This window comes from Macaca nemestrina, chromosome 1, assembly GCF_043159975.1.
Source record: "Macaca nemestrina isolate mMacNem1 chromosome 1, mMacNem.hap1, whole genome shotgun sequence".
NCBI lineage: Eukaryota > Metazoa > Chordata > Mammalia > Primates > Cercopithecidae > Macaca > Macaca nemestrina.
The window spans coordinates 138,860,850-138,887,319 of record NC_092125.1 but is presented as its reverse complement, the minus strand read 5'-3'; the positions used below and the strand labels follow the sequence as shown (position 1 = coordinate 138,887,319).

The 26,470-nt window shown below is 39.5% G+C and overlaps 1 protein-coding gene across 6 annotated transcripts in view; it reads left to right on the top strand.

Moving 5' to 3' along the window:
* LOC105485414 (ATP binding cassette subfamily D member 3) overlaps positions 1-26,470 on the top strand; it is a 99,968-nt gene that overhangs the window by 6,932 nt on the left and 66,566 nt on the right. Inside the window, exons 1-2 of one of the 6 annotated variants that reach the window (XM_011747767.3) lie at positions 6,591-6,743; positions 7,882-7,952. The exons of 4 other annotated variants lie outside the window; for them this stretch is intronic. Coding sequence is in view for 1 of the 2 variants with exons in the window: in XM_071076446.1 (XP_070932547.1) it covers positions 26,159-26,232 (74 nt within the window). In the remaining variant the exon portion in view is untranslated. Of the gene's footprint in view, positions 1-6,590; positions 6,744-7,881; positions 7,953-26,158; positions 26,233-26,470 lie in introns of those variants that run through there. One more of the 6 variants, XM_071076446.1, reaches the window with a different exon arrangement.

Here is a 26,470-nt window from a genome sequence, read left to right as displayed (position 1 = left end):
GTAGACACTCATACTTGTTTGACTCTACAACAACAAATGAGATGCTCATTTCTTGGGGGCTGTGAATTTAAATAACAAATTCTTTTTGCTACAAATGTAAATGTTATCTTTAGTGTATTTATGAGCTCTTTAGGAGCTGGACCACTTATACCCCCTATATGTACAGGTAAAGCAAGTCTCAGAAACTTAAAAAAATGCTATCATTATCATCTCCTGCTTTTGACAGTTAATAGAGTGTAAACATTAAAGACAATTTAAGAAAATTAAAAATCATTCATAATGTTATAACCATAATACACATAATTGTTTTATTTTTATTTCCTTTTATTCTGTATTTATGTGCATTTTTTACATAGTTATAATGTACATGTTTTGCTATTTTCATTTAAAGCATACCTCTTTCCTATATTTCCCTATACATGACCTTCATAACTATACTTTTAAAGAAATATATAAATATTCCTCTGTGTGGCTATATCTTAATTTATTTTACTGTTAGCTATTGAGCATCTAGACTGCCTCTGGAATTTTTATGGATTATACTGTGTATTTTTGCAAGTGAACATTTTCATCTCTGCCAAATAACTTCCTGGGAATAAGTTGCCAGAAATAGGATTAATGAATGGAGGCTTATGAATTTCCTTAGTGTTTGTGGAAACCATGGGTATTCTTAAACTACACAGGTTGATGTATTACTTTTCATGAGTTGTGCCAATTTGCAATACTATGAATGAATGCTAACTTAATTACCTACTCATCATTAGGGGATATTTAAATTTTTTTCTACTTTACAGATGCAAAATAGTCTTGAAAGATTATTTTAATTTGCATGTATTTTATAATTTGCAAAAATGAACATTTTTATATGCAGCAACTTGATGTTTATTATGGAGGCAGTTTGGCATAGTGTTAAAGAATAGTCTTTAGAGTCAGATATGGGTTCAATTTTTCAGTTAGCCATTTGCCAGATCTGTGACCTTGGTCAATTTACTTAACCTTTCTGAACCTCAGTAGAACAGAGATAGTAGTATTTACTCACTCACTCAGCAGTTAAGTGAGGATTAATGGAGAAAATATCTTACCCAGTGCTCAGTAAATAAAAGGTAGCTCTCATTCCTATGCTTGCTAAGAGAAAACTAAAAGGACAACAAAACATACCATTGTTAGCTTCTTAAAACCTCCCGAGCCTTCCTAATTTCCTCAGATATACCCATGACAATCTCCCGAAAGAAGCCTTTTTCAATTGATAGAATCATTTACTTTCAGAGTTGGAAAGTATCTCAAGTTAGTTTTATGTGACATGGTTTTTAGGTTTATGTATTTTTTCAGTTATTGCTTCCTGAATATGACAGTCTTTATTTCTCCACCTTTTTTTTTTTTTTTTTTTTTTGAGACGGAGTCTCGCTCTGCCGCCCAGGCTGGAGTGCAGTGGCCGGATCTCAGCTCACTGCAAGCTCCGCCTCCCGGGTTTATGCCATTCTCCTGCCTCAGCCTCCCGAGTAGCTGGGACTACAGGCGCCCGCCACCTCGCCCGGCTAGTTTTTTGTATTTTTTAGTAGAGACGGGGTTTCACCGTGTTAGCCAGGATGGTCTCGATCTCCTGACCTCGTGATCCGCCCGTCTCGGCCTCCCAAAGTGCTGGGATTACAGGCTTGAGCCACCGCGCCCGGCCGTTTTCTCCACCTTTTAAAGAGGCAGTGCTAAATGGAATCCAGCATTCAAAGTGTCTTCTCACTGACACACTAGAAAAGAACTGTGACCTGCCTTGCCCTAAGCTTTCATTAAAGATCCTAAGATGTTAAGCTTTCATTAAAATAGCATGAAGTTACGTTCATTTTTATGACTCAGATATTTTTCACTTGTATTTAGCTTACACAGTGTTTCTTTCCCCCTCCTCATCTTGATGTGTTTGATTTTTTTTTTTGAGATGGAGTCCCTCTCTGTCACCCAGGCTGGAGTGCAGTGGTGCAAATTTGGCTTACTGCAACCTCCGACTCCCGGGTTCAAGTGATTCTCTTGCCTCAGCCTCCCGAGTAGCTGGGATTACAGGCAACTGCTACCACACCCAGCTAATTTTATTGTATTTTTAGTAGAAATGGGGTTTTACCATGTTGACTGGTCTTGAACTCCTGACTTCAGGTGATCTGCCCGCCTTGACCTCCCAAAGTGCTGGGATTACAGGTGTGAGCCACCGCAGCCAGCCTGATTTTTTTTTTTTTTAAACCTGGGTGCAGGTCTTTATACTTATTTTTGGTTGGACACATTACTTCTTCCCTCTGAAACTTTTTGATCAGCACAATTAATTACTATTCCTTCTGTATGTTTTCCTAAGAAACTTAAAAAACTGATTGGGCAGGACTGAGTATAGAACAGTATGTTTACACCACTGTAATCTTTCTATTAATTAACACCCTTTGGTTATTGTATTGGCTCTCATCTTTAACTTACCAGCACCTTTTCACACATTTCCTTCTGATAGTAGACCTGGCTTTCTGACAATATCCATAACCTGATCCATACTGGGCCAGAATCCTCTTTTGGGATATTTCTGCTGGAGCTGGTGTGGGGAAGGGGCTTTCTTTCCTGGTCATAGAGGTGTGAAGATAGACGTTAGAACTGTATGTGGCCTTGGTCTCTTACATGGAAAGGGCAGAAACTCTGATTTTGTTTATCATCAAATGCCTTGTAGCATAGTGAACAAAATTTACAAAAAGTTCATGATCCCTTTCAAAGAAAAAAATGACCTTAGTCTGACATAATTTTTTGGTGAATTCATATTTGCTCCTAAAATTTACCACTTCTTTCTAAGTACCCATGCCATACTGCCCATTTAGATAAGTAAGTTGTCATTTTTTTCCCAGGATCAACATCACACTCATCCATGACCTGATGAATATCATCACCTTCTAATCTGTTTCAATGTAATATGAACTTGAATTATGAAGGAAAAAGATAGGATCTTCCTGCATTTTCTTTGGAATTATATATGCTAAATGAAATACAATTTTATGGGAAATGGTATTTCACTGTGTTGACCAGGCTAGTCTCGAGTTTCTAGCCTCCAAGCAATCTGCCGCCTTGTTCTCCCAAAAGTTTCAGGATTACAGGCATGAGCCACTGTGCTTGGCCCTGTTATTTCTTTTCGAAAGATTTTTATGTAACTGTTGTTTGAAATGGCATTTGTATTATTTCTACATAAAATTAGGCATCAGGCCCTTGCTTAGAACATGGCTTTCATCATATTCTTTTTAAGGGTAAGTCACTTTTGTTTTAGGCATCTCTGTCAAGAATATAGCCTTCTATAAACTTAAGAATAAAATTCTTTGGATAACTGCTATTTATGTGATGCAATGGGAACTATTATAAATATTAAGATGGTTTGAAGCCTTCTTAGGTAAAATAGAAGGAGTATGCTGAAAGGTGTTTTGTTTATTTTTTGTGTTTTTTTTTTGCCACAAGATTGAGAAATGGAAAAGTGTTTTTGTTTTTAAACATACCTTTCTTATCGGTTTGCTAGATTAGCAGGCCTGAGTGAATGCAGTTAAGTTAATAAAGTATAAAATTGAAAATAAAGCTCATCAAAGCATAGTCAGCTAGTTTGATATTTGTAAATAGATGTAGCCGTCTCACCACTATAATGGTACTATTATGACATAAAAGTGGATTGTATGATTTACTCTATGCTGAAATTATTTTGACTTTAATACTTTATTAATACATCTATTGGCATTAAAAAGCACTGTGTAGAATGAGGCAACTGCTCTAGGTAAATAATAATGTAGTCAGCATGTTATGTTGATATCATATATGTGATGTATATATGTAATGTATCATTGCATGTCACTATTTTAAAAATATTTATACAGTTTCTTAAATGTATGAAGTAAGCAACATGAGACGTAGTATGATATGGTCCCTTGTGGAAGGGACTGGTGGGAGGTAACTGAATCATGGGGGCAGGTCTTTCCCATGCTGTTCTCGTGATAGTGAATAAGTCTTATGAGAGCTAATGGTTTTATAAAGAGGAGTTCTCCTGTACAGGCTCTTTTTGCCTGCCGCCATCCACATAAGATGTGACTTGCTTCTCTTTGCCTTTCACCAGCATTGTGAGACCTCCCTAGCCACATGGAACTGTGAGTCCAGTTAAACCTCTTTCTTTTGTAAATTGCCCAGTCTTGGGTATGTCTTTATCAGCAGCATGAAAACAGACTAATATGGAAAATTGGTACAAGTAGAGTGGGGCGTTGCTGAAAAGATACCTGAAAATGTGGAAGCGACTTTGGAACTGGGTAATAGGCAGAGGTTGGAACAGTTTGGAGGGCTCAGAAGACAGGAAAATATGGGAAAATTTGGAACTCCCTAGAGACTTGCTGAATGGCTTTGACAAAAATGCTGATAGTGATATGAACAATAAGGTCCAGGCTGAGGTAGTCTCAGATGGAGATGAGAAACTTGTTGGGAACTGGAGCAAAGGTGACTCTTGTTATGTTCTAGCAAAGAGACTGTCAGCATTTTGCCCCTGTCTTAGAGATTTGTGGAACTTTGAACTTGAGAGAGATGATTTAGGGTGTCTGGCGGAAGAAATTTCTAAGCAGCAAAGCATTCAAGAGGTGGCTTGGGTGCTGTTAAAGGCATTCAGTTTTATAAGGGAAGCAGAGCATGTAAGTTCAGAAAATTTGCAGCCTGACAATAGGATAGAAAAGAATAACCCATTTTCTGAGAGGAAATTCAAGCCAGCTGCAGAAATTTGCATAAGTAATGAGGAGCCAAATGTTAATCACCAAGACAATGGGGAAAATGTCTCCAGGGCATGTCAGAGAACCTTTGTGGCAGCCCCTCCCATCACAGACCTGGATGTTTAGGAGGAAAAATTGGTTTCGTGGGCTGGTCCCAGGGTCCCTCTGCTGTGTGCAGTCTAGGGACTTGGTCCCCTGCATCCCAGCTCCTCCAGCTGTGACTAAAAGGGGCCAAGGTACAGCTCAGGCCATGGCTTCAGAGGGTGTAAGCCCCAAGCCTTGGCAGCTTCCACGTGGTGTTGAGCCTGCAAGTGCACAGAAGTCAAGAATTGGGTTTGGGAACCTCTGCCTAGATTTCAGAGGATGTGTGAAAATGGCTGGATGCCCATGCAGAAGTTTGCTGCAGGGGTGGGGCCCGCATGGAGAACCTCTGCTGGGGCAGTGTGGAAGGGAAAGTGAGGTTGGAGCCCCCACACAGAATCCCTGCTGGGGCACCACCTAGTGGAGCCATGAGAAGAGGGCCTCTGTCTTCCAGACTCCAAAAGGGTAGCTCCACCAGCGGCTTGCACTGTGCCTGGGAAAACTAAACATTCAACGCCAACCTGTGAAAGCAGCCAGGAGGGAGGCTGTACCCAGCAAAGCCATAGGGGCAGAGCTGTCCAAGACTATGGGAACCTAGCTCTTGCATCAGTGTGACCTGTATGTGAGACATGGAGTCAAAGGAGATCATTTTAGTACTTTAAGATTTGACGGCCCTGCCAGATTCTGAACTTATAGCCCCTTTGTTTTGGCCAATTTCTTCCATTTGGAATCGCTGTATTTACCCAATGCCTGTACCCCCATTATATGTAGGAAGCAACTAACTTGCTTTTGATTTTGCAGGCTAATGGGCAGGTCTCGGATGAGACTTTGGACTGTGGACTTTTGAGTTAATGCTGAAATGAATTAAGACTTTGGGGGACTGTTGGGAAGGCATGATTGGTTTTGAAATGTGAGGACATGAGATTTGGGAGGGGCCAGGTTGGAATGATATGGTTTGGTTGTGTCCCCACCTAAATCTCATCTTGAATTCCCAGTATTGTAGGAGGGGTAGGTGGGAGGTATTTGAATCATGGGGGCAGGTCTTTCCTGTGCTATTCTAGTGATAGTGAATAAGTTCTGTGCAACCTGATGGTTTTGTAAAGAGGAGTTCCCCTGTGCAAGCTCTTTTTGTCTGCCACCATCCACATAAAATATGACTTGCCTTGCCTTCTGCTGTGATTGTGAAGCCTCCCCAGCCACGTGGAACTGTGAGTCTAATTAAACCTCTTTTTTAAATTGCCCAGGCTCGGGTATGTCTTTATCAGCAGGGTGAAAACAGACTAACACATAGTGTCTCAGAGGATAAGAACAACAATTCTGTAAATGTTTGTTAATTTAGTGAGTAGGCCTACACCTAAAAAGCTGTTTTAAAATTAAATGCAACTTTAATTTTAAAAATTAAACATTTTTGCATTATCAAAGTTAAATATACACTATGGAAATTTGAATAACTAGAAGAAGGCAGGGAGAAAACACTTTTTCTAGTGTTTATCATTAGTGTCATATTTTATTGAATCTAAGATGCACTTTTTTTACATTTTAGCGTCTCTTTTCACATTTTAACTTCTCTGAAATTTGAATGTGTATTTCCTTTTTACTGTGCATACTTTTATCTTGCCTATAAAAATACTGCATATCAGCTTGCATGAAACTCAAACTTCTGACTAAAAATTCATTGTTGTTGCCATTCTTCAGTTTATCTTGGAGGTGTGGCTAAGAAAAATGCAAAAAAGAAGAATTTGAGATAAAATCAGATTTTTTTCCTCTTTCCAGAATGAGGGCTGGAGAAAGTAGCTTGGCCTGAGATAGGCAGGTGGAAATCAATGAACTACTCAAAAAAAGAACAACCCAAAGATCATGCCACCAAGTCAAAGTCAAGTGCTCGCTATGTACCAGATGCTGGGTTTTCAGATGTTAAGCTAAAAGGTAAATTAGACAAGAGTTTTGCTGTTGAGAAACTCGTAGACTATTGAAAGAGAGAATGTCGTATCTTAACATTTTACACCAAATTTCTAGTTCATCCCTGGTAATATTTTATTTAAAATATGGTTTGTTGTTGCTTTTTGAGACAGGCTCGCTCTGTGGCCCATGGTGGAGTACATGGTGCCATCATGCCTCACTGCAGCCTTGACCTCCTGGGCTCAAGTGATCCTCCCACCTCAGCCTCCTGAGTAGCTGGAACTATAGGTGTGCGCCACCGTGCCTGGCTAATATTTTAATTTTTTGTAGAGATAGGATCCCAAAGTGTTAGGAAGTTATAGGCGTGAACCACCATGCCTGGACTAAAATATAATTCTTTATTTACCCATGAATACAGTTATGTTGCATCAGGAAATTAGATTTAAGGTATTATCAACTGCAGGACTCATGTGACTTTTCCCCCCCATCAACAATGCCCAAGATACGTTGTTTAGTAAAGAAGTGGGGTGGAGGAAGCAAGCATAGGACAGAATAAATGAGGTGATCCCATTTCTTCAGTATCATATAATTTCTAATTTAACTGTTGCTGTATGAATACATTTCTGTATGTATTTTATGACTGGTTCAAGAAAATATCTATTCTCTCTTGCCCCGCTAGAGGAAACACGAATGAGGAAATAATACCATTTATCCAGTATGTTCTGTTGAGTGCTCTATGTCAGTAGGCTAGGCTTTGAGATACCAAATTAAATAAATGTTATTTCTAACTCCAGTCTTGTGGCACTATTACTACAAATGCATAGAAAATTTGTACAACTATGACTAGAACTGTGGTAGGAATACAGTTTCATTCTTCTGGTTGTTACCTGGGAGGGTTTCACATTTGAGCCTGATCTTAAGAAATATATAGTGTTTTGCTAAGGGATAAAAGGCATTCCAGGTAGGGAAAACAGCTTGCACAAAGACATGGAGTTAATGGAATTACATTTGAGAAGGAACTGCAAGGACACGAAGCTGGAGATATTACTATAAATAAAGTATTTATTGAACACTTACCATATTTTAGACATTGTTCTAAGTGTTTTACATTTATTCCTAACAACAATCTTTTGAAATAATTATTTCTATTGTCTTCATTTTACAGGTGAGGAATCAGAAAAGTAAAAATGGTATCTACTTATGAGAGGCCTTAAGTTCGAATTAACCATGTGGAAGGTAAAAGGCAGAATAAAACATTTAAATCAAAGTCTTTCAAATGAATTTAGATTCAAAGAACTCAAGAATCATTCAGGAGTTAAGAAAGGTTTTATATTAAATTACAAAGTGAAGTTCATTATTAAAATTCTATTTACTATATTAAGTCATGCATTGCTTAACAATGGAGATATGTTCTGAGAAATGCATTGTTAGGCAATTTTTTTTTCTTTTTTTTTTTTTCTAGACAGAGTTTCACTCTTGTTGGCCAGCCTGGAATGCAGTGGTGCAATCTCAGCTCACTGCATCCTCCACCTCACGGGTTCAAGCGATTCTCCTGCCTCAGCCTCCCGAGTAGCTGGGATTATAGGCATGCGCCACTATGCCTGGCTAATTTTGTATTTTTAGTAGAGACAGGATTTCTCCATTTTGGTCAGGTGGGTCTCAAATTCCTGACCTCAGGTGATCCACCTGCCTTGGCCTCCCAAAGTGCTGGGATTACAGGCATGAGCCACCACGCCCAGCCCAGTTAAGCAATTTTATTGTTGTATGAATATCACAGAGTGCACTTATACAAACCTAGATGCTATATACACACCCAAGCTGTATGGTATATGGTACAGCGTATTGCTCCTAGGCTACAATAACCTGTACAGCATGTTACTGTATTGAATACTATAGGCAGTTGTAACACAATGGTCTTTTTTTTTTTTTGTCTAAACATGTCTTTTTTTTAGACAGGGTCTGGCTGTGTTGCCTAGGCTTTAGTGCAATGGCACAGTCTTGGCTCACTGCAGCCTCCACCTGCCAGGCGCAAGTGTTTCTCCTGCCTGAGCCTCCCCTGTAGCTGGGACTACAGGCGTGGGCCACCATATCCTGATAATTTTTTTTTTTTCTAGTTGAAAATGGGGTTTTGCAATGTTGGCCAGGCTGGCCTCAAACTCCTGGCCTCAAATGATCCACCCACTTTGGCCTCCCAAAGTGCTGGGATTACGGGTATGAGCCACTGCTCCCAGCCTTTAAACATGTCTTAACATAGAAAAGGTACAGTAAAAATATGGTATAAAAGATCAAAAACAGTATACCTGTATAAGGTGTACTTACCATGAATGGAGCTTGCAGGACTGGAAGTTGCTCTGGGTGAATCATTGAGTGAGTTATGAGTGAATGTGAAGGCCTAGTGTATTATTGCACACGACTGTAGACTTTATAAACACTGTACACTTAGGCTACATGCAATTTATTTAAAAAAATCTTAATTAAAAAAAATCACCGTCTTCCCCTTCCACATATTGTCCCACTGGAAGGTCTTCAGGGACAATAAAATGTGTGGCGCTGTCATTCATATGATAGCAGTACCTTCTTCTGGAATATCTTTTGAAGGACCTACTTGAGGCTGTTTTACAGTTAACTTTTTTTTTTACTTAAGTAGGAGTACACTCTAACGATAAAAGTATAGTATAGTAAATACATAAACTAGTAACATAGTCATTTATTATTATTATCAAGCATTATGTACTGTACCTAATTGTTTTATGTGACTGGCAGTGGGGCAGTAGTTTCATCACCACATATATGTGAGTAATGTGTTGTACTGTGGTATGATGTCAGCTATGGTGTCACTAGGTGATAGGAATTTTTCAGCTCCATATAACAAAAGTAATTGCTATCCTGACTTCTGTATAATCACATCTTTGTGTTTCCTATAATTTCATCACCCAAATGTGCATTCCTGAAAACTACAGTTTAGTTGTGTTTGTGTTTTTTTTTAATCTAAGTCTCTTAACCTACATATCCCCCTGCCACCTTCCTTTTCCCTTTCTTTCTTACAGTTTATTCCCTGAAGCAGCCAGTTATTTTGACCTGTACAGATTCCGTAGTCTGGATTATGCTGATTGCATAATTTTTCTTCATCCTTTGTATTTCCCGTAAATTGGTAGTTGAATCTAAAACCTTGATCAAATTTAGGTTTTGCTTTGTGTTTTTGTTTTTTTTCCACCTCCTAGGAGTTAGTGTGGTATATTCACCAGCAGGAGATATATAACGCCAGGCATGATGGCTCTTACCTGTAATCCCAGCACTTCGGGAGGCCAAGGCAGGAGGATAACTTGAGCCCAGGAGTTTGAGACCAGTCTGGGCAACATAGCAAGACCCTGTCTCTATAAAAAGTAAAAAAACATTAGGCAGGTGTCGTGGCGCATGCCTGCAGTTCCAGCTACTAAGGTGGGATTGAGGCTGCAGTGAACCGCGATGGCACCGTGCACTCCAGTCTGGGCAATAGAACAAGATCCTGTCTTGAAAAAAAGAGAGTTATAGTGTCTAATTTTCTCTCTTTTTGTGATTTTTAGCAGCCACTGATGCTCGACACCTAGATCAGTGAATTTATTAAAGCTTGCAATATGGTGATATGTGAATTCTGTTATTTCTTCACTTATAAGGTAGAATGCTTCCACAGAAAGAAACCTTTTCTTTTCTGCTATCTGGTTAGTAGTTGTACCTAGTGGTGCAGTTCAGTTAGGAAAAGTTGGATATTAGCTTCTTTATTTACGAATTTTCAAAATAATATGTTAATTTCTTGTTATTTTCTGAAAGTGACCAGTGAATTCTTCTTGTCATTATGAACCTTTTGATTTAATTATTTGTGCTTTCATTACAGCTGTTGTCCTTATTTTTGCTCAATTGTCCCATCTTGGACCAATGGGAGCCTCTTTAAGCTGGCTTCTTAGTGCTTTTGACATGGCTTTAGTGATCTTTGATAGCTTCCATGCTGTCTGTAGTAAGAAGTTCTGGATTCCTCTTAGACATTTCCTGACCCAAATCTAGAATCAAATTTTTTTCATAAGAATAGGTTGCTTCCTTTTGTTGGGAAGTGGTATTTCAAGATCACAACTGGAATTTAGGGATGCTTATTGCTACTAGGTTGGCCATTGTTTCTAGGCTTTTCTTACGGACAGAGCCAGGATATGCATACTGACACTTCCAATCCATACACAAGGTTTCACGATTTTTAAAATTATCATCTTCTATTTACATCTGTATCTCCTTGTATCCCATACTGATAATCCTGATTCTCAAAGACATAGTTGATGGTCAGATTAGAGTATCATGGAAATATTCAGTTGCATTGTCCCACTTTACAAACTCAGTGTTCTCCAAATAGTAATACAAATATTTCTACTGTTAATATGATTAGTGAAAATAGTTAATTTTTTTTCACATATGCTCTTTACATTCTTCTTTATTTTTGGGTTGTACTGTATCTGTGTTGTCAGAGCATATTGACACAGGCATGCTTCATTTTATTGTGCTTTACTTTTTTGTGCTTTGGAGGTAATGTGTTTTTTACAAATTGAAAGTTTGTGGCAACCCTGCATTGAGCAAGTCTATTGAAGCCATTTTTCCAACAGCATGTGCTCACTTCATATCTCTGTATCATATTATGGTAATTCTCATGATATTTCAAACTTTTTCATTATCGTATCTGTTATGGTGATCTGTGATTGGGCATCTTTGTTGTTACTATTGTAATTGTTTTGTGGTGCCATGAAATTCAAAAGCTAGGTTTCTTGTGCCAGTTAGCCAAGTTGTGAATGCAAAGGAAAAGTTCTTGAAGGAAAACTGCTCCTTCAGTAAACACAAGAATGCTAAGAAACAGCCTTATTGCTGATAGGGAGAAAGTTTGAGTGGTCTGGATAGAAGATCAAACTAGCTGCAACGTTCCCTTAAGCTAAAACCTAATCCAGAGCAAGACCCTAACTCTTTTCAGTTCTGTGAAGACTGAGAAAGGTGAGGAAGCTGTAGAAGAAAAGTTTGAGATTAGCAGAGGTTGGTTCATGAGGTTTAAGGAAAGCAGCCATCTCTGTAATATAAAATTGCAAGGTGAAACAGCAAGTACTGATGTAGAAGCTGCAACAAGTTATCCAGAAGATCTAGCTAAGATAATTGATAAAGGTGGGCTACACTAAACAACAGGTTTTCAGTGTAGACAAAACAGCTATCTATCAGAAGAAGATGCCACTTAGGACTTTCATAGCTAGAGAAGAGAAGTCAATGCCTTGCTTCAAAGAACAGTCTGACTCTTTTGTTAGGGGATAAAGCAGCAAGCAGTTTTAAGTTGAAGCCAATACTCATTTACCATAGTGAAGATCCTAGGGCCCTTAGGAATTCTTAATTTACTTTGCCCACATGTAAATGAAACAACAAAACCTGGATAGCAGCACATCTGTTTGCAGCATTGTTTATTGAACATTTTAATACCACTGTTGGGACCTACTGCTCTGAAAAAAGATTCCTTTCAAAATGTTACTGCTCATTGTCAATGCACCTGGTCACCCAAGAGCTCTAGTGGAGATGTACAAGGAGATTAGTGTTGTTTTCATGACTGCTAATACAGCATCCTTTCTGTAGCCCATGGATTAAGGAGTAATTTTGACTTTCAAAGCCTATTATTTAAGAAATACATTTTGGAAGGCTGTAGTTTCCATACATAGTTATCCCTGTGATGGATCTGGGTTAAATAAATAGAAAACCTTCTGGAAAGGATTCAGTATTCTAGGTGCCATTAAGAACATTTGTGATTCATAGAAGAAGGTCAAAATATCCACATTAATGGGATTGGGGTTCAGGATTTCAGTGGAGGAAGTAACTGATGTGATAGAAATAGCAAGAGAACTAGAAGTGGAATCTGAAGATACAACAGAATTGCTTCAATCTCATAATAAAACTTGAAAGGATGGCCGGGTGCGGTGACTCACGCCTGTAATCCCAGCACTTTGGGAGGCCGAGGTGGGCAGATCATGAGGTCAGGAGATCGAAACGATCCTGGCCAACATGGTGAAGCCCCATCTCTACTAAAATACAGAAAATTAGCTGGGCGTGGTGGCGTGCGCCTGTAGTCCCAGCTACTCAGGAGGCTGAGACAGGGGAATCCCTTGAACCTGGGAGGCGGAGGTTGCAGTGAGCTGAGATCACACCATTGCACTGTAGCATGGCAACAGAGCAAGACTCTGTCTCAAAAAAAAAAACAAACTTGAAAGGATGAAGAGTTGCCTCTTGTTCATGAGCAAATAAAGTGATTTCTTCAGATAGAATCTACTTTTGGTGAAGATGATGTGAACATTGTTAAATGACAACAAAGGATTTACAATATTACGTAAACTTGGTTGATGTGACAAGATTTGAGGGGATTGATTGACTCCAATTTCGAAAGTTCTGTTGTGTAAAATGCCATCAAACAGCATAGTATGGCACAGAGAACTCTGTGAAAGGAGGAGTCAATCACTATGGCAAACATCAATGCTGTCTTATACGTTGCCACAGCCACCCTAGCCTTCAGCAACCACCGCCCTGTTCGTTCAGCAGCCGTTAACATGGAGGCAAGACCCTCAACCAGCAAAAGGATGAACATTTTTTAGCAATAAAGTATTTTAAAAACCAAGATATGTCCATCGATTGTTTTTTAGACATAATGCCGTTGGATACTTGATAGACTACAGTATGGTGTAAACATAACTTTTATGTGCACTGGGAAACCAAAATGTTCACGTGACCCACTTTATTGCCATAGTAGCTTTATTGCAGTGGTCTGGAACTGAATGCAGAGTGTCTCTGAGGGTACAATACTATGTATTCTTTCCCTTTTAACTCTCATTTAGTCCTACTTCTGCAAGTAAATACATACTGAATGCTCACTACCTCTTTTTAGGTCACTGGCTTTATAGTCATTCTCCTTGTCCAGAGCTTGTTCTGTAGTAAATTCCTCAGGAAGAGCTCCCCGAATTCTTTCATGTTGCAAACAGTTTGTCTGTGACCTTTGTACTTGAAGTTTTGTCTGGATGTAAAATCCTAGGTTCACGTTTTCTCTTCTTGAATATCTTAAATGTGTTACTCTATCGTTTTCTGACATTGAAGGTTGTTAACAAAGTCTGTGGCTAATCTCATTCATTTGCTTTCCCTTTTAAATGACTTGGTCTTTTGGGTATCCAAAGGATTTTTTTTCCCCCACATTTAAAAAAAATTCTAGGTTGGGTGCAGTGGCTCATACCTGCAATCCCATCACTTTGGGAGGCTGAGGTGGGCAGATCAGTTGAAGTCAGGAGTTTGAGACCAGCCTGGCCAACATGGTGAAACCCTGTCTCTACTAAAAATACAAAAATTAGCCAGGTGTGGTGGCATGTGCACGTGATCTCAGCTGCTCAGGAGGCTGATACAGGAGAATGTGGGAGGCAGAGGTTGCAGTGAACTGATTGCGCCACTGCACTCCAGCCTGGGCAACAGAGCGAGAACCCAGGAGGTGGAGCTTGCAGTGAGCTGAGGTTGTGCCACTGCACTCCAGCCTGGGCGACAGAGCAAGACTCGTCTCAAAAAAAAAAAAAAAAAAAAAAAAAAATTCTGTTTTGTTTGAATGTATGAAATTTTATATCTGTATATAATTTGTATATTTACTTTCATGTTTTATCTGTTGTGTTTATTTGCTCTTGTATTTTTTATGGTTTCATATTCAATTTTGAAATTATTTTTCTTTCTAAATTTCTAATTATTTTGTTACTACATTTGTAAGTTTAAAAAATATTGTTTTATGCTGTGAGTGTGTGTCTAGCATTGGCTTCTTGTACTTCTTTTAGAGACAAGCTCTCACTGTGTTCTCCCGATTGGAATGCAGTGGCTATTCACAGGGGCAATCATAGCTCCCTGCAGCCTTGAAGTCCTGGCCTCAAGTGATTCTCTAGCCTCAAGCCTCCCAAATAGCTGGGATTACAGGCACACACCACTGTGCCTGGCTAGCATTGCTTCTTAATTTCTTCTGGATTATTTTGATATCATAGTTTACAGTTTTTATATCTTGTAGGAATGTGTTTCTTACATGCTTTCATTGTCTGTAGGAATGTTATTTTTATTCTTGTATTTTTTCTTACAATGTTGTAAAAGATTTAACTTTGACACTATTCCATTGTTTGCTTTTCTTTTGTTGTCTGAAATTAGTTTTTTCAACTTTTAGAAGAGCAAGTTTGAGTTAGGATAATTTTTCTAATTTATGCTCTACAGCACCCTCTTCCCTTGTTTTCATGAAGTGTTTGAAAATACTGTTTACTATCTGAGATCTCTAGGCTGTTTCTTTCTTTCACTTTGTTCCTGTGGTCTCACATTATGGTCTATTCCCTGCAGTTTCTCTTCACAGGAGGCTCTGTTCTGAAAGGGAGCTTTAACTGGTTAATGTTGAGTCTTCAAGGGTCCAGGCTGCTCCACCCCCAATAGACCTTTACCTTGAACTCCTTGCGCTTGCTTATAGTGCTGTTTGTTGGACTGTGTGGAACACCTCCCAGTTTCAGCTGCTATTCTCACATTGGTGCTTTAAGCTTTCCAGTGAGTTCTTGTAGTGATGTAGGGATCTTCCCCAGGTGCATAAGATACCCTATTACTTCACTCTGCTACCTTTCAGGTCTTGTAGCTGTTGGTAGGTTGTTACCTCCTATTCATATTTTGGAATTTGTAGAAATACTTTGTCGTCTAATTTTCTAGTTTTCTGTATGTATTGTCCATGGGTTTTGGGTTTTTTTTTTTTTTTTTTTTTTGAGACGGAGTCTCGCTTTGTCGCCCAGGCTGGAGTGCAGTGGCACGATCTCAGCTCACTGCAAGCTCCGCCTCCCGGGTTCACGCCATTCTCCTGCCTCAGCCTCCCGAGTAGCTGGGACTACAGGCGTCCGCCACATCGCCCGGCTAGTTTTTTGTATTTTTTAGTAGAGACGGGGTTTCACCGTGTTAGCCAGGATGGTCTCGATCTCCTGACCTCGTGATCCACCCGTCTCGGCCTCCCAAAGTGCTGGGATTACAGGCTTGAGCCACTGCGCCCGGCCTGGGTTTTGGATTTTACTATCCTAGTTGCTCAGTCAGGTTTTTTTCTTGGGAGTTGGAGGATGGGTTCAGGGAACTTCAAAATAATCCCATTCATCTCAAATCACTAGAATGAAGATAGAATTTTAAATAAATGCCAGTAGGATAATTGGTTAGCCATTGGAAACGCGATAAAATGAGATCTGCATCTCATACCATATGTAAGGATAAATCCATTAAAGTATACAAGCGCCGAAGAAAAACATGGGTGGATTCCTCTGTAACCTGGGTGTAGGGAAAGCTTTTGTGTGACTCAAAAATCCAGGTGCAACAAAAGAAAATATTGACACATTTGACTATATAAAATTAAAAAGCTTCTGTGTGGTAAAAACCCACCATAACAAAAGACAAATGACAAACTTATAGAACATGTCTGTAATATATATCACAGATAAAGGGCTAATAAATATATAAATGATTCTTAAACATGTGATTACCTCACTTAAAATAAGAGAAATGCAAATTTAATCTATACTAAGATACTGTTTCACATATTACATTGGCAAAAACTTAAAATGTAACAATATACTTTATTGGTGGGGCTGTAAAGAAACTGGAACTCTCTTACAATCCTGGTGGTAATGCAGAGGTACAGCCTTTGTGGAGGGGAGTTTGACTATAGCTAACAAAACTGCGTATGCATTTGTGTATTGATTCAGCAGTCCCACTGAGGATACAGCTCTGAAAGTGTGCAAATACAGATGTGTGAGATTATTTATTGGAGCATTGCTTGTTGTTACAAACTATTGGAGACAACCTAAATGCCCATACATAAGAGGTGGTTGAGTAAACTATGGTACTTACACACAATGGAGTGTTATAGAGCTGTGAAGAAAAATAAAGATGCTTTCTACGGACTGATAGAAAGCGATTTCTAGGAAACATTAAGTGAAAAGTACAAAAGACTATGTATGCTATCTTTTATGTAAGAAAGAAGGGAAAATCAAATAAAGATGTGATTTGCTCATTTTGTACAAAAAGAAACAAGATGGATAAATAAGGAAATTATGAAACTGGTCACTTAGAGGGTTTGAATAAGAACAAGGTCAAAAGGAAGGGGTGGTTGAACAGGGTAAGAGGATATTTTTGGGATAATCAGAGAAATTGGAATAAGGTCTGATTGGTTTTAGTATTCTATCCATGTTAATTTCATGATTTTGATAATTGTACTGTAGTTATGTAAGAGAAAGTCTTTTTAGAATATAAACACTGAAGTATTTAGAAGTAACTTAATCTCAGATGGCTCAGGAAAAAATGCATGTGTGTGTATATAGAGAGAAAAGAATAAAGCAGATTTGGTAGAACATTAATTGGGAAATCTAGATGGAAGGCTTAGAGAATTCTGTGTATTATTCTAGCAGATTTTTGGTATGTTTGCGATCATATCAGAATTAAAAGTTTATTTTAAAAATACTGTGCAATTGCTATAAGCCATTTTCCCAGAATTCCCTCTGTAAAATGACTTATGTGGCTCTTCTGCCTTTTTTCTAGAGAACTTCCATATTCTTATGGAACACTATTTTATAGTTGTTGTGGAGGCACCAATTTTATGAGTGTAGTGAATCTTATAAACAAGTTACGAAATATGCTTTAGTTATCAACTCTTGCATTGGTATTGTATATAATTTTTAAAATGGTCTTTACATTAAAAAACGGTTTAGATGTATTTAGGAGGTATAAGTGCAGATTTCTTATATGCATGTATTACATAGTAGTGAAGTCTGGCCTTTTGGTGTACCCATCACCAGAATAGTGAACGTTCTATCCAATAGGTAATTTTGCAACCCTCACCCCGCCATCCTCCCACCTTTTGTAATCTGCAGTGTTTGTTATTCCACTCTGTATGTCTATGTGTACACATCGTTAAGCTCCCACTTATAAGTGAGAACATTTGATATTTGACTTTCTTGAAGTTATTTCATGGGATAATGCCCTCCAGTTCTGTCCATATAAGATGGTATCTCATTGTGGTTTTAGTTTGCATTTCTCTGATGATTAGTGATGTTGAACATTTTTTCTTGTTTTTGGCTCCTTGTATGTCTTCTTTTGAAAAATGTCTCTTCATGTTCTTTACTCACTGTTTAATAGGGTTACTTGTATTTTCTTGATGAGCTGAGTTCCTTGTATATTCTGGATATTAGCCCTTTATTGGAGGCATAGTTTGCAAATATTTTTTGCCATTCTGTAGGTTGTCTTTTGCTATGTAGCAGCTTTTTAGTTTAAGTCTCATTTGTCTGTTGTTGTTTTTGTTGTGCTTGGTTTTGAGACTTGGTTTTAAATTCTTTGCCTAGGCCAATGTCTGGAAGAGTTTTCTCTTGTTTTATAAACAAGTTATGAAATGTGCTTATCAGCTTCTGGTATTTGTGAAGTTTTAGGTCTTATGGTAAGGTCATTAATCCATCTTGCGTTAATTTTTGTATGTGGTGAGAGGTAGGGGTCCAGTTTCGTTCTTCTGCATATGGCTATCTAATTTTCCCAGCACTGTTTATTGAATGGGGTGTCCTTTCCCCAGTGCATATTTTTGTCGACTTTGTAGAAGATCAGTTGGTTGTAGGTATGTGGCTTTATTTCTGGGTTCTGTATTCTGTTTGTATAGAAATTTTAGAATTAGCATGTTGGGATTTTGGTGGAGATTGCTTCTAATATATAGATCACTTTCTAATATTGGTTATATTGCCCTCTTTTTTTTTGGATCAGTCTTGCCTTGAGCTTATAAAATGTGTTAATTTTTCCAAAAATTAAACTTTTAGTGTAGTTTTCTCTCTACACTACACTTCTTTCTTTCTTTTTATTTCATTATTTTTTGCTTCTATCTGTATTTTTATATTTTTCGGCTGGGCGCGGAGGCTCACACCTGTAATCCCAGCACTTTGGGAGGCCGAGGTGGGCAGACCGTGAGCTCAAGAAATCAAAACGTGGTGAAACCTTGTCTCTACTAAAAATACAAAAATTAGCTGGGCGTGGTGGTGTGCACCTGTAGTCTGAGCTACTTGGGAGGCTGAGGCAGGAGAATTGCTTGAACCTGGGAGGCGGAGGTTGCAGTGAGCCAAGATCATGCCACTGTGCTCCAGCCTGGGTGGCAGAGTGAGACTCCATCTCAAAAAAAAAAAAAAGGAGTCCACTATGTTGCCCAGACTGGTCTCAAACTACTGGACTCAAGCAGTTCTCCTGCCTTGGCCTTCTAAAGTGCTGTGATTACAGGTGTAAGCCACTGCACCTGACCATTTTCATTTATTTTAAATTATTTTAGACACTGGATAACATGCTGAACCTTCTTTTTTAATATATGCATTTAAGGTTATAAAGTTCTTTGTGAACACTGTTTTAGTTGGAGTCTGCAGGTTTTTCGTTATATAAACCTTTAAATTTGGTAAGTCTGTTGTTACATATATTATTCATTTCTAAATATTTTCTGATTTCTTTGACCCAGGACTTTTTACCACCCCAAAGTTCAGTGTTTTCAACGATTATCTTTTACCTTCAATTCTGTGGGTGGCTGGGCAGTTCCTCTGCTGGTTTTGTCTAGGTTCACTTGTAAGACTATTGATTTCTTTTTTCCATTATTTCATTTTTTGTTGGGAACAGGCCCCCAAATCTGGCCATAAACTGGTCCCAAAACTGGCCATAAACAAAATCTCTGCAGTACTATGACATGTTCGTGATGGCCATGATGCCCATGTTGAAGGTTGTGGGTTTACCGGAATGAGGGCAAGGAATACCTGGCCCACCCAGGGCAGAAAACTGCTTAAGGCATTCTTAAACCCCAAACAATAGCATGAGCCATCTGTGCCTTAAGAACATGTTCCTGCTGCAGATAACTAGCCAGACCCATCCCTTTTTTTGGCCCATCCCTTTATTTCCTGTAAGAAATGCTTTTAGTTAATCTATAATCTATAGAAACAATGCTTATCACTGGCTTGCTGTCAATAAATGTGTGAGTAAATCTCTGTTTGGGGCTCAGCTCTGAAGGCTGTGAGACCCCTGATTTCCCACTCCACACCCTATATTTCTCTGTGTGTGTCTTTAATTCCTCTAGTGCTGCTGGGTTTGGGTCTCCATGACTGAGCTGATCTCGGCAAGTGGCACCCATACATGGGGCTCGAACCCAGGTTGAAGGGTCACTGAGCAACAGTTAGAGAACGTGGAACTAAGCTGGAGGACATCCGAGTACTCTTAAGCAATCCCGTGGTAAGAATGGGAGCTCAGAAGCATCAGGGTAACATTGGGACAAGTGTGGGCTCTGGTTTGTTCCACCTTGGAACCTTTTCACACTGATGAGGAGGAGGAAGGAGAGTATAACGAAGTAACAGAGCAGGTCTGTTTGCCAGCTAAAGCTAAAGCGGCAAAGGAGGAAGAGGTTCATTCCTACCTTTCTGCACCCCCTCCTTATTTTGAAGAAAAAGAGTGGCCTTACCCTCCAGATCTTTCTTTTCCAGAGGACACTGTGCGAAAAGTAGTTGCCCCAGTGACTGTTCAAGCAGCGCCTCGAGCGACTGCTCTCGGTTCCATTCAGGCAGGAATTCAGCAAGCTAGAGGAGAGGGTGATTTAGAGGCTTGGCAGTTGCCTGTTAGAATACATGCCGCAGATCAACAGGGAAATATTCTAGCTACATTTGAGCTTTTTCCTTTTAAATTACTCAAAGAATTTAAACAAGCTAGTAATCAATATGGACCAGGTTCTCCTTTTGTAATGGGACTGTTAAAGAATGTTGCTGTTTCCAGTTGGATGATTCCTACTGACTGGGACGCTCTTACTCGAGCTTGTCTAACTCCTGCTCATTTATTACAATTTAAAATTTGGTGGGCAAATGAAGCTTCCATTCAGGCTGCTCGCAACACCCAGGCCCAACCTCAATTTAATATTACTGCAGACCAACTTTTGGGGATCGGCGGCTGGTCTGGTTTAGATGCACAAGTGGTTATGCAGAATGATGCCATAGAGCAGCTTAGGGGAGTGTGCATTAGAGCTTGGGAAAAAAATCACTTCAGGTGGAGAACAATACCCTTTAGTGCTGTAAAACAGAGACCAAAAGAACCATACATGGATTTTATAGCTCGGTTACAGGAGTCTCTTAAAAAGGTGATTGCAGATTCAGCTGCTCAGGATATAGTGTTGTGAGTTTTAGCTTTCGGCAATGCTAATCCCGAGTGCCAGTCTGCTCTGCGACCTATTAGAGGGAAATCACATTTAGTTGATTATATCAAGGCCTGTGACGGTATTGGAGGTAATCTGCATAAGGCTACTCTGCTAGCCCGGGAAATGGCAGGACTGAGAGTGGGTAAAGGAAATACTCTGTTTCCTGGAGCTTGTTTTAACTGTGGGAAGCATGGTCAGACTAAAAAAGAATGTAGAAAAAACCAGCGAGTCAGGCCACCAGATAGGGGAGAAAAGAAAATTGCTAAGCCTGAAATATGTACAAAATGTAAAAAAGGAAAATCAGTGTCACTCTAAGTTTGATAAAGATGGGAACACGATTTTGGGAAATGCCATGAGGGCCCGTCGCGGGCCCCATTCCAAATGGGGGCATTTCTGGCTCAACCATTCCCTCACCCTTGTACAATGTCTGTCCCTTGCCACAGCCGGTAGTGCCGCAGTAGATTTATGCTGCACAAAAGCTGTGAGCCTTCTGCCTGGGGAACCCCCGCAAAAGGTCCCAACAGGAGTCTGTGGACCCTTGTCAGCATGGACGATAGGATTACTTCTAGGAAGGTCTAGTTTAAATTTAAAAGGAGTACAAATACATACAGGAGTCATTGATTCAGATTACAATGGGGAAATTCAAATTGTTATATCTACTTCTGTTTCCTGGAAAGCAGAGCCAGGAGAGCGTGTAGCACAGCTCCTGATTGTGCCATATGTGGAAATGGGGACAAGTGAAATTAAACGAACAGGAGGATTTGGAAGCACAAATAAACAAGGCAAAGCAGCTTATTGAGTGAAACAATTACTAATAAATGTCCTACCTGTGAAATAACTATTCAGGGAAAGAAATTTAAAGGTTTGGTAGGTATAGGAGCAGACATTTCAATCATTTCTCTACAGCACTGGCCGTCTGTGTGGCCAATTCAACCCACTCAATTTAACATAGTTGGAGTTGGTGAAGCCCTTGGAGTATATCAAAGTAGTGATATTTTGCATTGTGAAGGGCCCGATGGACAACCTGGGACTATTCAACCAATTATAACTTCTGTACCTGTAAATCTATGGGGAAGAGATTTATTACAACAATGGGGAGCACAAGTTCTAATTCCAGAGCAGTTATACAGCCCTCACAGTCAATGTCTGATGGATGAAATCAAGTATGTCCCTGGTATGGGACTAGGAAAAATTTGCAAGATTTGAAGGAACCTCTTTAAGTGGAAAGACAAAGTTCCTATGAAGGTTTAGGATATCATTTTTAATGGCAGCCATTGTTAAGTCTCCAGAATGTATACCTTTAAAATGGTTAATAGATAAGCCAATTTGGATAGAACAATGGCAACTAAGTCAAAAGAAACTGGAAGCTTTAGAGGACTTCGTTAATGAACAGTAAGAAAAAGGACACATAACTCCAACATTTTCCCCTTGGAATTCTCCAGTTTTCATAATTAAGGAAAAAAATCAGGTAAATGGAGAATGTTAACTGATTTAAGAGCCATTAATTCAGTTATATAACCTAGGGGAGCATTGCAGCCAGGATTGCCTTCTCCTGCTATGATTCCAAAAAATTGGGCTTTAATAGTCATAGATTTAAAAGACTGTTTCTTTACTCTCACCTTAGCTGAGCAGGACTGTGAACGGTTTGCATTTACAATTCCTGCAATAAACAACCTGCAGCCTGCTAAGCGTTTTCGTTGGAAAGTGTTGCCACAAGACATGTTAAACAGTCCAACAATTTGCCAGACTTATGTAGGGCAAGCAATTGAACCTACTGGTAAAAAATTTTCACAGTGTGACATTAGTCATTATATGGACAGTATACTTTGTGCCGCCCCTACTTGAGAAGTATTACTCCAATGTTATGATCACTTGCAAAATTCAGTTTCTGGCGCTGGTTTCATTATGCTCCTGACAAAATTCAGACTACTACTCCTTACTCCTACTTGGGAACCTTAGTAAATGACATTGCCATTCTGCCACAGAAAGTAGCCATATGTAGGGATCAATTGAAAACATTAAATGACTTGCAAAAATTACTAGGGGACGTTAATTGGATACGACCTGCTCTAGGCGTTCCTACCTATGCCGTGAGTAATCTATTTTCTATCCTTAGAGGAGATCCTAGTCTCACTAGCCCTCGGCAATTAACAAAAGAGGCTGAGGCAGAGCTGCAGCTAATCAAAAAGCAAGTCCATAAAACTCAAATAAATAGAATAGATCCAGAGAAGACTCTAGATTTGCTAATATTTCCAACTCAGCATTCACCTACTGGTGTTACTGTCCAAGAGCAGGACTTAGTAGAGTGGCTTTTTCTTCCACATGCTAATTCACGGACTCTAACTCCTTATTTGGATCAAATCACTACTATGATAGGAAATGGGAGAACTTGGATTGTTAAATTACATGGATATGATCCTGGAAAAATTATCATCCCTCTCACGAAGGCACAAATACAGCAAGCTTTTATAAATAGTCTTACTTGGCAAACCCATTTAGCTGACTTTGTGTGTATTCTTGATGATCATTTTCCTAAAATGAAACCGTTTCAATTTTTGAAATGAACTAATTGGATCCTCCCTAGAATAACTAAATTTAAACCAATTGAAGGTGCTGAGAATGTTTTTACAGATGGGTCTAGTAATGGTAAAGCTTCTTATTCTGGATCAAAAGGCAAAGTTTTCCAGATGCCGTATACTTCAGCTCAGAAAGCGGAGCTTATAGCTGTAATTGAGATATTGACTGCTTTTAATATGCCTATTAATGGGATTTTTGATTCTTCATATGTGGTTCATTCCACACAATTAATTGAAAATGCTCAGTTATGATTTTTTTCTGCCCATGTTAAACGTCACCTTTTGCAGTGTTTTGCAGTGATGGGCATTCCAGCTTCTATTAAAACAGATAATGCACCAGGCTATACTAGCCAAGCTCTAGCGACATTTTTCTCTATATGGAATATTAAACACATCACTGGTATCCCATATAATTCTCAAGGACAAGCCATAGTGAAAAGAATGAATCTCTCCCAGAAACAGCAGTTGCAAAAGCAGAGGAGGCGGTAAACAGGGACTGTGGGACAACCCATATAAAATTGAATCTAGCATTATTAACTTTAAATTTTTTTAGTCTGCCTAAAGGCTAGGTGCTATGAGCAGCTGAACAGCAGCTGCAGAAATCAACTGCAAAGACAGAAGCAGAACAACTGGTTTGGTGGAGAGATCTGATAACAAAAAGTTGGGAAATAGGTAAAATAATAACTTGGGGTAGAGGTTATGCTTGTGTTTCTCCAGGACCGAATGAACAGCCAATTCGGATACCATCAAGACACTTGAAACATTATCATGAGCCAGATGCTGAGGAAGAGATTCCGGGAGGATCCCAAGGACCCCCCAGTTGCAGCCATGTTGAGACTGATGCTGAGGAGGACCCCAACTGTCATGAGCAGCACCCGTCAAACATGGCCATCTACTTGGGGACAGATCAAGAAGCTGTCACAGATGGCAGAAGAAAACCTGAGGAAAGCAGGACAACCAGTCACAATGAGTTATTTAATGGTAGCTATGATAGTGGTGATCACCATTGCTGTGAGTATTCCTTCAACAAGGGCTGACACAGAGAACAATTATACTTATTGGGCATATTTATCAATCTTGGCTGGCAGTAATGCCAGGAGGTAATTGCTCTATGGCACAGTTACACATACTTTCTGATCTCAGTATTTACCATAATGAATCTGCTCCTGTAATTGAGGCATACCATCCTCAAAAACCTATTTGTGAACAAAATTGAACCTGGCCAGAAAAAATGAACGTACTTGTTTAGGAAGATTGCATTGCAGAGCAGGCAGAGGTGCTGTGCAGTGATTCCTATGGAATCATTATTGATTGGTCCCCTAAGGGGATGTTTAGCTTAAATTGCACCTCTCAGTCTGTGTGCCACAGCTACACTATGTTCAGGTGGTCTGAACAAAACGGTCAGATGGTAGAAATTGTAAGAAGTACGGCAAGAGTTCCTATTATCTGGAAACGTGGCAGTATAGTGGCACCTCAACCTCAAATGATATGGCCCACTGTAGGAGCTAAACATAAGGATTTGTGGAAACTATTAATGGCTCTGAATAAGATGAAAATTTGGCAAGGAATAAAAAAGCATCTAGAAGGACACTCTACAAACTTGTCTTTGGATATTGCAAAATTAAAAGAACAAATATTTAAAGCATCCCAGGCACACCTGACCTTAATGCTAGGAACTGGAGTGCTTGAAGGAGCTGCAGGCAGATTAGCAGCTAGTAACCCATTAAAATGGATAAAAACACTTGGAAGCTCTGTGATTTCAACCATGATTGTGCTTTTAATCTGTGTTGTTTGTCTTTGTATAGTCTGCAGATGCTGATCTGGACTCCTGCAAGAAGTAGCTCACCATGACAAAGCTGCCTTTGCTTTTATCACTTTGCAAAACAAATAAGGGGGACATGTTGGGAACAGCCTCCTCCCCCCGCCCCCGCCAATATCTGGCCATAAACTGGCCCCAAAACTGGCCATAAACAAAATCTCTGCAGCACTGTAGCATGTTCGTGATGGCCATGATGCCCATGCTGAAGGTTGTGGGTTTACCAGAATGAGGGCAAGGAACACCTGGCCCACCCAGGGCGGAAAACCGCTTAAGGCATTCTTAAACCACAAACAATAGCATGAGCAATCTGTGCCTTAAGAACATGCTCCTGCTGCAGATAACTAGCCAGAGCCCATCTCTTTGTTTTGGCCCATCCCTTTATTTCCTGTAAGAAATGCTTTTAGTTAATTTATAATCTGTGAAAAAATGCTTATCACTGGCTTGCTGTCAATAAATATGTGGGTAAATCTCTGTTTGGGGCTGTCAGCTCTGAAGGCTGTGAGACCCCTGATTTCCCATTCCACACCCTGTATTTCTGTGTGTGTGTCTTTAATTCCTCTAGCGCCACTGGGTTAGGGTCTCCACGACTGAGCTAATCTCAGCAATTTTTACCCCTTCTAGTAGTTTCCTATTAGTTGTTCTCTCTCTTTTTTCTTTTACAACTTACCCTAGAATTTTTAACATGGGTTTCACTTTTTTTCAAGTCTGAACATTAATCAGTAATACTTTTTTTTCTTCTTCTTCTTTTTTAAAATTATACTTTAAGTTCTAGGGTACATGTGCATAACGTGCAGGTTTGTTACATATGTATACTTGTGCCATGTTGGTGTGCTGCACCCATCAACTCGTCAGCACCCATCAACTCGTCATTTACATCAGGTATAACTCCCAATGCAATCCCTCCCCCCTCCCACCTCCCCATGATAGGCCCCCGTGTGTGATGTTCCCCTTCCCGAGTCCAAGTGATCTCATTGTTCAGTTCCCACCTATGAGTGAGAACATGTGGTGTTTGGTTTTCTGTTCTTGCAATAGTTTGCTCAGAATGATGGTTTCCAGCTACATCCATGTCCCTAGAAAGACACAAACTCATCCTTTTTTATGGCTGCATAGTATTCCA